The sequence below is a fragment of the Mastigoproctus giganteus genome, chromosome 12 (genome assembly GCF_048544385.1).
Source record: "Mastigoproctus giganteus isolate SK-2022 chromosome 12, ASM4854438v1, whole genome shotgun sequence".
NCBI lineage: Eukaryota > Metazoa > Arthropoda > Arachnida > Uropygi > Thelyphonidae > Mastigoproctus > Mastigoproctus giganteus.
Genome location: NC_143586.1, coordinates 92,340,607 through 92,353,285, shown reverse-complemented (window position 1 = coordinate 92,353,285; position 12,679 = coordinate 92,340,607). Strand labels below are relative to the sequence as shown.

At 38.5% G+C, this 12,679-nt stretch overlaps 1 protein-coding gene across 1 annotated transcript in view; it reads right to left on the bottom strand.

The window, feature by feature from the left end:
- Positions 1–12,679, bottom strand: part of LOC150077276 (protein saal1-like) — a 242,943-nt gene that overhangs the window by 54,927 nt on the left and 175,337 nt on the right. The window contains exon 9 of the mRNA XM_090385838.1: positions 1,388–1,503. Within this exon, the coding sequence (XP_090241964.1) occupies positions 1,388–1,503 (116 nt within the window). The remainder of the gene's footprint in view (positions 1–1,387; positions 1,504–12,679) is intronic.

The window sequence follows — 12,679 nt, the reverse complement described above, 5'->3', positions numbered from 1 at the left end:
CCTCCTGCAAGTTTGTCGCACTGGTAGTGAATCACCCTGTATACAGCATGTATACTGATCCCTTGATCATATGCATAAACCCTCTTGGTGGTCAGGTTTCCAGACAAATAAGAAAAGGGAGAAGACATCATAAGAAAGCAACTCACCCTGGCTGGTCAATAAGAGAGACCGAGAAAACTTATCCTACCCTTTAAAGGTCAGTTGCCTTATATTTATGTACATGGGTTTTAAAGCCTGAGTAAAAAAAAGAAAAAGAAAATAAACCCAAAATAGAAAAACAAACAAAAGAAAATGAAACAAAACAGAAAAGGGGGGGTAGTACACATTTTGTACAGTATAAATTTATATTCTGTTGCTGAAAAGTTGCATCCATAATGCATCTAGATTGCTCCCCATATTTCTATTTATTGTCTTGTCTTTAAATTTTCTTTTATATGCAGCTTCTTTCATTTTTCTTTTAATAAAATTCTTTAATAAATTTAGTAAAATACACAAAAAATTTTGAAATAAAATTTGAAATTATATTGCAATGGTTCCTTGGGCTTGCGGAATAGATCGTAATTACCAGGCCTCACTAGGACTATAAGTGGGTGAGGCAGTGTTTCCCACACTAAAAATTGGTGTAACTGGTGAAAACAAGCTATAGATTGATGAGGCTTGCATTGTCATGGAGAATAAGCACACCAGCTTCCAACATCTATGATCACTTCTGATGAAGAAATGTTGCATAGTAATCTCCAGTTACTAAAATTCCTGACACTTATTTTGTTTGCAATTGGAAGTTTTTCTTCCTCATTCAACTCGGTCGCTCATTTAGATTGCATATTGTTCACTGTTTGGCACAGGGCTGCTAATCAAGGCTGTCTAACATCTGATGAGGAGCTCCTAAACCCAATCACAGTAATGCTTTTGAGTTTAAAGTGAGATGTGTCACGGAAGGGAACAAAGCTTCCTAAGTCAGCAAGATTGAAAAATATAATTTATAGCTGAAACATTTTTGATGATAAAGCAAAGTAATGAGCTGGTACTATAATATTTAAGTAAAGTTTACAGTAAAGTATAATCAAAAACAAATTAGATAACTTTGTGCAGTGCACAACCTGCACACACATGTGGCAGTCCTTATTGCATACAGGGTAGGTCATATGTCAGTTTACTGAGGAGAGAAAATTTACTGAGAATTACTGAAAACAGTTTGAACAATTCATTTAAATGTTTTAAATACAATATTTATATTATGAAGTAATATGGGCATGAAACTGACTTCAAGATTTAAATTACTCTTAAAATTATTTCCTGGTAAACAGACACATGGCTCACCCTGTTTATCAGATTTTTCTTTTTTTTTTTTTTTTTTTTTAAAGTAAAAAATTGCAAATATTCTTACCATTAAGAGAATTTTCAAAAATGAATTGGATGCTACCTAAAAAATTGTCATTGTCTTTTATTTTTTGTATCCAAAATGGTTCAGCAGTATCATTCACTATACAGGTATGTATTAATCTACCAAAGATTAAAACATCAGAGAATTAAAAAGCATCAAACTTTATTAACTTATATTACTCTAAAGTTTCCAAAGTTTATATAATATTGAGGAGTTTTATTTGAATAAATTCAAAGAAGCTTTGAGACAAAAACTTTTATGAAGAAATAATGTATTTGGGGATGGGGGAAAGAACAGACACAATGCTTAAAAATAGAGGTTTCACAAAAGATGGGAAACAATTTTAATTAAATTTTTGAATGCATTAAGTGTACAATGCTAGAATTCTAACCAAAATAAGCACAATTTTTTAGTTTTTTTTGCCATGCAAAATATTTTCAAAATGAGAAACTCCAACTTTTACTAGCCTCTGTGAATGAAGAAAAAAGTTTTCCACTGCTGCAAACTGTTTTCATCAATTTCTTTGATAGCAGTCTTTAAATTCTGAAAATGATGTGCTATAAGGCTAGTGGGAGCCAAACGTGTTCAAAGCCGCTACATGGATTTTTCTTATTTATTGATTTGAAATTATTATTTTCCTAAAACTTTTGATTTAAATTTAGTAGTATAGCATTATTTTGTGATTTTCTGATTAATCTAGTGTATTTATTCTTTACTTGGCCTTGTAATTGCATAAAAGTATCGGTAAGGGTATCAAATCCACGTGTTACAAGTTGCAGCTCCGCAGAAAGAGAAGTTTTTTAGCCATATTTAGCCACCTTACTGACCATTTTTTCATTCAAATTATTTTCTATAAGTAGCTTATAGACCTAGTCAGGATTCTTAGATTATTCTGAATTGAGACAGCGAGATTTGAAAGTTAATTAATACTTAAGTGTCCGTAGATTTAACGTTCGTAACTTGCCGCCTTTGTCATACGATACGTTATATACCAAACTAGATAGAGTTAGTATAGTATAGTGTAATATTGTCAGCTGATTGGTAGAATCTATTAAACTTGTTCAACTTCGTTGTCAATTAAATTGTACTTTTAACTAAATACATATAACGACTTAGATTACACACATAACATAATTAATTAATACATAACTGATACGGAAGTTATATAAAGGGAACTCGAAGATAATTAATACTTGACACTGAAAAATATATATACCGTTATAACTGAGTTGGGATACAAGTTTAGGGTTATAATTTTGTACTGAAATTGAAATTTTATCGCAATTAATCGAAATCATGACTCAGACCAGAGCAGCAAAGCAAAAGGCTCAAGCTAATGGAAGTGCTGTGGCTCAGAGGAGAACTGAAGGGGGCAGTTGCCTTCTGAATCACAGCCTTTTAAAATGCACTGCTTCCATGATGTTTGTGGAGCATTTAGGTACGGGACATGATATTGACATAGGGGATGTCTTTGTGTGTGCACGATACAAGGAGTGTAACGAAATCAAGCAACAACTCAGCGTTGTTATGGGCCTATATGAGAGCTTGAAGGACAGGGTGGATGCCCTCGAAGGAACTAAATTGAGGGGCCCATCAAGCTCTCAGCTGCCCACATCAACACCAGAGCTTGCACATGGTCATCACGCAACACAGCGGCAACCCCCAAGGCAGCGCTGGTCCCACAGGAACTAGAAGTTGTTGGTGACTCTATTGTCAGGGAAACAGGGAACATGCTTTGTAAAAAGGATAGGTGGACCAGGATCATGCTATGTCTGCCAGGGGCAAAGGTTGATGACGTTGTAGAGCAGATATCATCTATTAAGGGCACAAAAGGAGATATAGTTGTACACGTTGGCGCTAATGATATCAAGAGTAAGAAACCGGCAGAATTACACAAGTAGAGATCACTGTTGAAAAAAAGCCGTGAATTACGGTTGAATTTGAAAGTGTCTGCAATTCTTCCCAGACACGATAGGAGGGAGTATATGATGAGAGCCTTGTCGATCAATTCGGCCCTGGAAAGATTGTGCAAGGCTCAAGTGGTAGAATTTTTTTCAGCCTGAACTGTACTTGTTAACAGGAGAGACTGCTTCTACAGGGATGGGATACACTTAAATAGAAAGGGTGCAAGAATATTTGCTGATGCTATCGAGGCAGTATTAAGTGGGTCGGAAAACTACTAGCTTGGGGGGGATACAAAGACTAATAGATTAACAGCAGCCACTGGCAGAGGTGAAAGTGATTCTTTCACTGCTTCTATTGGAATGAGCAGAAGCCTGAAAAACAAAATGCAGGATATTTCAGAGAATGCTGGGAGTCATTCCAGTACAAGTAAACACATGGGTTGTGTTAGCGTAGCTAAGAATAGAAACAGGTGAATGAATACTTGCGTTTACACCAATGCTAGGAGTTCAGTATATAAATTTGATTTAATTTGAGGTATTGCTCAAAACATCAAAGGCAGATATTGTTGGGATATCAGAGACATGGTGTCAGACAGATATAAGGAATGCGGAACTCGAATTTGGGGAGTACAACGACTACAGAAAGGATAGACAGGATAGGAAGGGAGGAGGGGTTATGCTATTAGTTCAGAAACACATTAAATCCAAGGAAGTGAGGCCAGCTGATATCGCTGGCCAGTGTCGAGTCAGTTTGGTGTGACATAAGCATAGGGAAATCAAAATTGAGAGTAGGAGTGTGCTATATGACTCTGATGAGTATAATAAGATATTGTACAGGGAAATAGAGTGGGCCAGTGAATCAGAGAGTCTTATAATGGGGGATTTTAATTTCCCAGATATTGACTGGAATTTGTGGGTTGGTCACTCGCACACTAGCAAGGCTTTTGTGGATTTATTGGATGATTGTTTTCTACATCAGCATGTTCGTGAGGCAACAAGAGGGAGCAATACTCTTGATCTGATTATCAGTAGTGATTCTTCATGCAATAAGAATCTGCAGATAAATGAACCACTAGGTGGCAGTGATCACAGTGTGTTGAAGTGGGATTTACTCAAGGAGGTAACTACCATCAGAGGTAAAGGGAAGGGTTTTTGTTTTTGTAAAGGCGACTATGATGGTCTGAGACAGTATTTAAATTCTATACAGTGGGACCAACTGATGATGTTACCAACAGGAAACTCAAAATGGGAAGCATTCAAGGAACTAATCTTGGAGGCTACCAGGCTTTACATACCAACTAAGAAATATTGTTCAAGGTTTAGGCCTAAATGGTTGTCAGATGAACTAATGAGACATGTGGCAGAGAAGAAAAATGCATGGGATACATACAAATTAATGGGTGACATGGAAGCCTATGATAGATATAAGTTGGTCTGTAACCAAGTCACAAAGGAGATTAGGCAGGCAAAGGCAGACTACGAAAAATCCTTAGCAAAGGATGCAAAGAAAAACAGAAAAGAGTTCTTTACCTATTTAAACTCAAGAAGGAAAGGGATGAATCAGATTGGTCCACTGGATATTGATGGTTCAACAGTTGACGATCCTGCTCAGGTGGCTAACAATCTAAACGAGTATTTTGCATCTACATTCACGCATGAGGAGTTATTCAGGAAGGAGAATGATGTAGGTAAAGTAAACATTGGCAGTGAGCTGGATGATTTTGTAATAACTGAGAGGAAAGTGGAGGAGAGATTGTTGAGGATAAACATAAAAAAGGCACCTGGGGTGGATGGGATCTATCCAGTTATATTAAAGGAGGCAGCAAAGGAAGTAAGGAAACCCCTAGCCATAATTATGAGAACTTCTTTCGACTCAGGGGAGGTACCCACAAACTGGAGATGTCCAAATGTGATCCCAATTCACAAAGGAGGATCAAAGGCTGACACAAGTAATTATAGACCTGTGAGTTTAAGTTCTGTTCCAGGAAAATTAATGGAGACACTGGTTAAAAAAGGACTGCAGGATCATCTAAACATGACTTCAGTTATAGCTCAGACACAGCATGGTTTTGTTACGGGGAAGTCTTGCCTGACCAATTTGATTGGATACTATGATGCAGTCACAAAAGAACTGGATGCAGGGAATAGCTTTGATATTATATACTTGGATCTTAGAAAGGCTTTTGATACTGTTGCACATGGAAGACTGCTACACAAATTGGAGCAGTGTGACATTGGAGGCAAATTGCTGCTATGGATAAAAGGGTGGTTGAGGGGGAGAAGACAGAGAGTGGTAATCAATGGGCACTGCTCATCGTGGACTAATGTTATTAGTGGAGTCCCTCAGGGTTCAGTGTTGGGTCCATTATTGTTTTCTGTATTTATAAATGATATTGATGATGGTATATCAAGCTTAATATCCAAGTTTGCAGACGATACAAAGGTTCGTAGGGTTGTCAAGGACACTACTGACACTATGCTGCTGCAACAAGATCTGGAAAGGTTGAGCAGATGGGCTGAGAGGTGGTAAATGAAGTTTAACATTGACAAATGTAAAGTACTACATATGGGAAACAGCAACCCCAGAGCAATGTATCAACTCTGTGGTACTACACTGACAGTGGTAGAGAATGAAAAGGACCTGGGGTTATTGTACAGGCAGATATGAAGTTCTCTGAGCAGTGCAGATGGGCTACAAGAGTAGCTCATGGTGTATTGTCAATGATATACAGGAATTTTTCTAGCAGGGATAAGGAGGTGATTATTCCCTTGTATAAGTCAATGGTCAGGCCACACCTAGAGTACTGTATACAGGTCTGGAGGCCTCATTTCAAGAAGGATGTAGAGCTGCTGGAACGAGTACAGAGAAGGGCAACAAGATTAGTGAATGGAACAAAAGGTTGCTCTTACGAAGAAAGGCTTAGTTTTGCAAATTACAGTGTCTGGAGACTAGGCACCGGCGAAGTGATCTGATAGAGGTGTATAAAGCCTTGAATGGTGTGAGCATGCTCAATGCTAATGGGATTCTTCCTCTTGCTCAGAATAATCACCTGAGAGGGCATAAAATCAAATTGAGAAAAGACAGATGTAGGATAGATGTGCGGAAATTTGCCTTTAGCCAGCGGGTAGTTGGTTGGTGGAACAGACTTCCATCCCTTGTCGTGGAAGTTGATAGACTAAATAAATTTAAGGCTCAGCTGGACAGGTATTTCGAACGAACAGAGGGGTGAAGTGGAAGTGGTTTTTTTTTTTTTGGCTGATTCTGCATAAGCTTGCTTTCTTGCATCAAATGCCTCTACTAATGCTAATTTCAAAATCTACACAATAAAATAGGAGTTCCCCCAATCATGAATTTAAATGAGTCATCATTGCCTTTGCAAATTAATTCCATTAAGATATTTATCTGTATAAAGAGCATCATGCTCTGAACCCATACTGACCCTTGACATGCACAACTCCTCTTGGTGGTCAGATTTCTGGTAAGTAAGAAACGGGAGAAGACATTATAAGAGAGTAACTCACCCAAATTCGCAATGAGAGAGACTAAGAAAACTTATCCTACCCTTTCAAGAGGTCAGTTCTTTTATATTTATGTACATGGGTTTTATAGCCTTAGTAAAAAAAAAAAAAAATTAAACAAAACAGTAAAAAAAAAAAAAACACACAATTTGTACTGTATAAATTAATAATAAGAAATAAATGCACAATGCATAAAAAACTACGAACTACAAATTTGCTATAGAACTTTCAGTGTATATACACAATTCTTTGTTCGCAATAGCAAACTACAGGTGGCCTTATTGAGGTGTATACAATTGAATCGATGCCGCTCACACTACTACGTGTGAACGGCATCGATTCAATTGTATCTCATATTGTGACTACCTTCACAACGAGTTACCATGTATGCACTACCTTGAATAAGTTGTTGTTGTTTTGTGTATTCATAAATGATATTGATGAAGGTATATCAGGATTAATGTCCAAGTTTGCAGATGATAAAAAGGTTGGCAGGGTTGTTAAAGACAGTAAAGACAGGATGCTACTCCAACTGGATCTAGATAAGTTGGGCAAATGGGCTAAGAAGTGGCAACTGAAGTTTAACATTGACAAATGCAAAGTACTGCATATGGGTAGCAATAACCCAAGAGAAATGTACCACCACTGTGGTACTACACTCAGGGAAGTGGAAAGTGAAAAAGACCTGGGGGTAATTGTGCAGTCAAATATGAAGTTTGCTGATCAGTGCAGAAGGGCTGCCGGGGCAGGTCATGGAGTCTTGTCAATGATATATAGAAATTTTGCTAGCAGGGACAGGGAGGTGATTATCCCTTTGTATAAGGCAGTGGTCAGGACACACCTTGAGTACTGCATACACTTCTGGAGGCTTCATTTTAGGAAGGATGTAGAGTTGCTAGAACGAGTACAACGAATGGCAACAAGACTGGTCAGGGGAACAAAGGGGTGCTCTTACCAAGAAAGGCTTAAGTTTTGCAAATTGCAATGCCTGGAGAGTAGGCACCTGCCAGGTGGCCTTATTGAGGTGTATAAGGCCTTGAATGGGTTGAGCAAGCTGAATGCTGATGGGATTCTTCCTCTTGCTCAGATTAAGAACCTGAGGGAGCATAGATTCAAATTGAGGAAAGACAGTTGTAGAATAGATGTGCGGAAATTTGCGTTTAGCCAGCGGGTGATTGATTGATTGACAGAACAGACTTCCATCTTCTGTTTTGGAAGTTGATAGCCTAAATAAATTTAAGGCTGAGCTGGACAGGCATTTGGACGAATGGAGGGGTGAAATGGGAGGGTTTTTTTTGGATGATACTGCATAAGCTCGCTTTCTTGCATCGTATGCCTCTACTAATGCAAATGCTAAGGCTAAAGTAACATTTCACCAACGAATAAGGTTATTGTTACTTATTCTCAGTGACTTTTTGGGAGGAAGAGACATAACACAAAAACTGGCAAGGCTCTTCACAAAGTGCATTAGAAAAGGTGTGACGCCTAAGCAGTGGAATAATGCAATCATAGTTTTGCTGCATAAGAAAGGAGATAAATCAGAAATTGGAAATTATAGACCAATTAGCTTGTTATCCCACATCAACAAGTTGTTCACAAGGGTCATTACTAACAGATTAGAAAGAATACTTGATGAGAATCAACCGAAAGAGCAAGCTGGCTTTAGGACAGGATTCTCAACTATGGATCACCTTCACGTAATATCACAGCTAATGGAGAAAGCAAATGAATATAAAACACCATTATGCCTGGCATTTGTGGATTATGAAAGGGCATTTGACTCCGTACAGCATAAGGCAATGTTTCGGGCACTGGAAAGACAAGGCATAGATACCGCATATATTATGATTTTGAAGAAAATATATGAGAATGCTACCTCCTTTATTAGACTAGACAAAGACAGTAGGAAATTTAAAAGAAAGGAGTTCGACAAGGAGACACGATATCTCCGAAGCTGTTTACTGCTGCCCTTGAGAAAACTTTCAGAAGATTAGACTGGTCGCAGAAAGGAGTCAATGTGAACGGAGAGTACCTAAACCATTTACGATTTGCAGATGACATTGTGGTCATAAGCCATGATCCCAAAGAATTAGAGGAAAATCTTAATCAGTTATGCACAGTTAGTAAGGATTTTGAACTAAAGATGAATATGGCTAAAACAAAAGTAATGATGAACAAGTATGCCACAGAAAGGGAAATAATGATTGAAGGAGCAGTAATTGAAAAGGTGGAGTCATATACTTATCTGAGACAAGTTATTAGCTGTAATAATGATAAATGGCTGGAAGTCAAGAGAAGAATAAATTTTGGATGGATAGCATTCAGGAAATATAGTCACATACTGAAGAGCAATATCCCAGTTTGTCTGAAACGTAAAATAATGAACCAATGTATACTCTCCACCATGACTTATGGAAGTGAAACTTGGGCACTCACCAAAAGAATGGAAGAGAAGCTGACAACTACACAGCGAAGAATGGAACGAATTATACGAACAAAGAATTGTGTATTTACACTGAAAGTTCTATAATATAAATTAATATTCTGTTGCTGCAAAGCTGCATCCATAATGCAAATACACTCCTCCCCATATTTCTATTTATCACCTTGTCTTTAAATTTTCTTATCTATATAGCTTCTTTAATTTTTCTTTTAAAAACATACATCAGTAAATTTAATAAAATATACAAATTTTAAATTATTATTATTTGAAATTATATTAAATTATTTTAGCACACTTATTAAAATCATTTATTAAATTTAGTAAAATAAAAAAATTTGAAATTACAGGGGGTGAGTGATTTTACTAAAAGAAAACAGAACCTATGTACATAAGAAAAATTGAAAGATAAAACAATAAAATAATCAATAAATAATAGAAATATGGGGAGGAAATAAGATGCAATATGGATGAAACTTTTCAGTGACAATATAAATTCACACTGTAATGTGTGTGTTGTGTTTCTTTAATTTTTTCATTTTTTGTTTTGTTTTAGCTTTTGGATTCATTATCTGTTTTTTTTTTTAATTTTTTTTTTTAAACTGCAGCTATAAAACCCATGGTCCCAGTACTGGATGCGCTTTATACAAGTAATTATTGTGGGGTAACAATGTTTTTTAATTGTAGCTATTATTATAAAAATAGCATTAGTTGAGGTATATGATGCAAGAAAGCAAGCTTACAGCATCAGTCAAAAAAAAAAAAAAAAAACTTCTATTTCACTCATCTCGTCACTCTACATGTTAGTCTAGTTCAGCTGTTCAGCCTTAAATTTATTTAAGCTATCAACTTCCACAACAACAGATGGAAGTCTGTTCCAGAAATCAACTACCCATTGGCTCATTGCAAACTTCCGCACATCCATTCTGCAACTGCCTTTCCTCAATTTGAATCTATGCCCACTCAGGTTCGTAATCTGAGCAAGAGGAAGAATCCAATCAGCACTGAGCCTGCTGAAACCATTCAAGGCCTTATACACTGGTGTGCAAAACTTAAGGATCAACACTATTTCTAAAGGTTACAACCACAAAATCAAACGAAACAGCCTGTGTCAATTCGCATAACTGTGGCAGTTCAGTAGAAACCTGGTGCACGTGCAAAAATTTGCACATCCACCAGCTATGAGAGGGCCCACATAAACAGATAAAAGCAGCAGTTCAGCAGTTAAGTGCAAATTACAGAATGGTGAGCATGATTGTTACAGACATTCGATTGGTTTCATACAGTGCTACAGAACGAAATAGCTAGTAGACAACATCTGGATGACTTTACCCGGGGTCGAATAATTGGGAAGCTCGAGGAAGGTCGAAGTGTGAGGAGTGTGCCTACAGAGTTCGGTATCACCCATAGCATCGTCTCATGTGTGTGGTTGGCTCAGAACGACAGGTACAGCTGTTCGAAGTACCAGTGATGGTCGTCCACAAAAAACAATGCCCAATGATGACTGCTATATACTCCTACGGGCCAAGAGGAACTGACACCAGACAACAGGATCCATTGCAAACCAGCTGCACAGGATGCAGGATATTGCGGTTTACTGTGTCCAGGCAACTCCACAAAGGTGGACTGTTTGCCCGACGACTAGTACGTTGTGCCCCTTTAACACCTGTCCATCAGAGACACCGTTTACAGTAGTGCATCGAACACAAGGACTGGACAGCAGTGCAATGGGGTAAGGTACTCTTTACTGATGAGAGTAGATTCAGTCTCAGCAGCGATTCTGGATGTCAGCTAATCTGGAGAGAGGTTAGCACATGGTATCATCCTGCAAACATCACTGAAAAGGATCGATATGGCGGTCGAGGTGTTCTCATCTGGGGAGATGTTATCTTGGGTGGACGTACACAACTCCAGATACTGGAAGGCGGTACTGTAACTGGTGCACACTACTTACTGAGGTAATCCTTCCCCATGTGCGTCTGTTCCGAATTGGCCCCGAATTCGTGTTTATGGATGATAACGTCACACCCCACTGCACTGCAGCTATTGATATGCTTTTGGAAAGTGAGGACATTGTTTGTATGGATTGGCCTGCCCGTTTCTGCCGATCTAAATCCCATCAAACACATATGGGACACTCTGGGAGAGACAACTAGCGGCACATCCACACCCACCAGAAAATGTTCACCAGCTGAAGATGGCGCTGACAAAGGAATAGACAATGTTACCACAAGAACTTATCAACAACATTGTTCTAAGTATGGACAGGCGGTGCAAAGCCTGCATCAACATTAGGGGGAATGGCTATATCTCCTACTGAGGACCACCTCTTCCCTTTGTTCCATCTTTGGCAGTGATGCATCTGTATCATGGCATCCAGTGCTGTGTTGCCATTTTTGAATAGAGTCCCTCTGTACCGTTTTGTTTCTGTTGTTATGTTGGTGTTGCTTCCTTCATCATTTCCGTACCTCAAGAGGTTCTTTTGGTATGCTTTTCCCATATCCAGGTCACTCCTATGAAAAGCTACAGGTAAAAACCTGACTCGTCCTACGTTTTGCACACCAGTGTACATCTCAATCAGATCATCTCGCAGGTGCCTAAGTCTCCAGATGCTGCAACACCAGGGGCTCACATCTGGTGAGTATGGGCTTGGCACACCCAGGGTCCTGAGGCGGATATCATCATTCTACTTTTTCTTGGTGATTCTCTCTCTCTCGGGATATTTCAGAAAAATTTTTTTTTTGGCTGGTGCAGCATAAGCTTCAGGCTTCCTTGTACCATATGGCTAATAATAATAATAGCAGAACTTAAGCCTTTCTTGTTAAGTGCACTCCTTTGTTCTTCTCACCAGTCTTGTTGCCCTTTTTTAGTACTCATTCTAACAACAACTCTACATCCTTCCTAAAATGAGGCCTCCAGACCTGTACACAATACTCAAGGGATGTCTTCACCATTGCCTTGTACTATGGGATAATCACCTCCTTGTCTCTATGCTAGCAAAATTCCTATATATTTAGCATTAGCATTAGTAGAGGCATATGATGCAAGAAAGCAAGCTTATTCAGCATCAGCCAAAAAAAAAAAAAAAAAACACACACACACCACTCCCATTTCACCCCTCCGTTCGTTCGAAATACCTGTCCAGTTGAGCTTTAAATTTGTTTAGGCTATCAACTTCAACAAGTGATGGAAGTCGGTTCCACCAACCAACCACCCACTGGCCAAAGGCTAATTTCCGCACATCTATCCGACATCCGTCCTTCCTCAATTTGAATTTATGCCCTCTGACGTGATTATTCTGAGCAAGATGAAGAATTCCATTGGCATTGAGCATGCTCAAACCATTCAAAGCCTTATACACCTCTATCAGATCACCTCGCCGGTGCCTAGTCTCCAGACTCTGTAATTTGCAAAACTTAAGCCTTTCTTCGT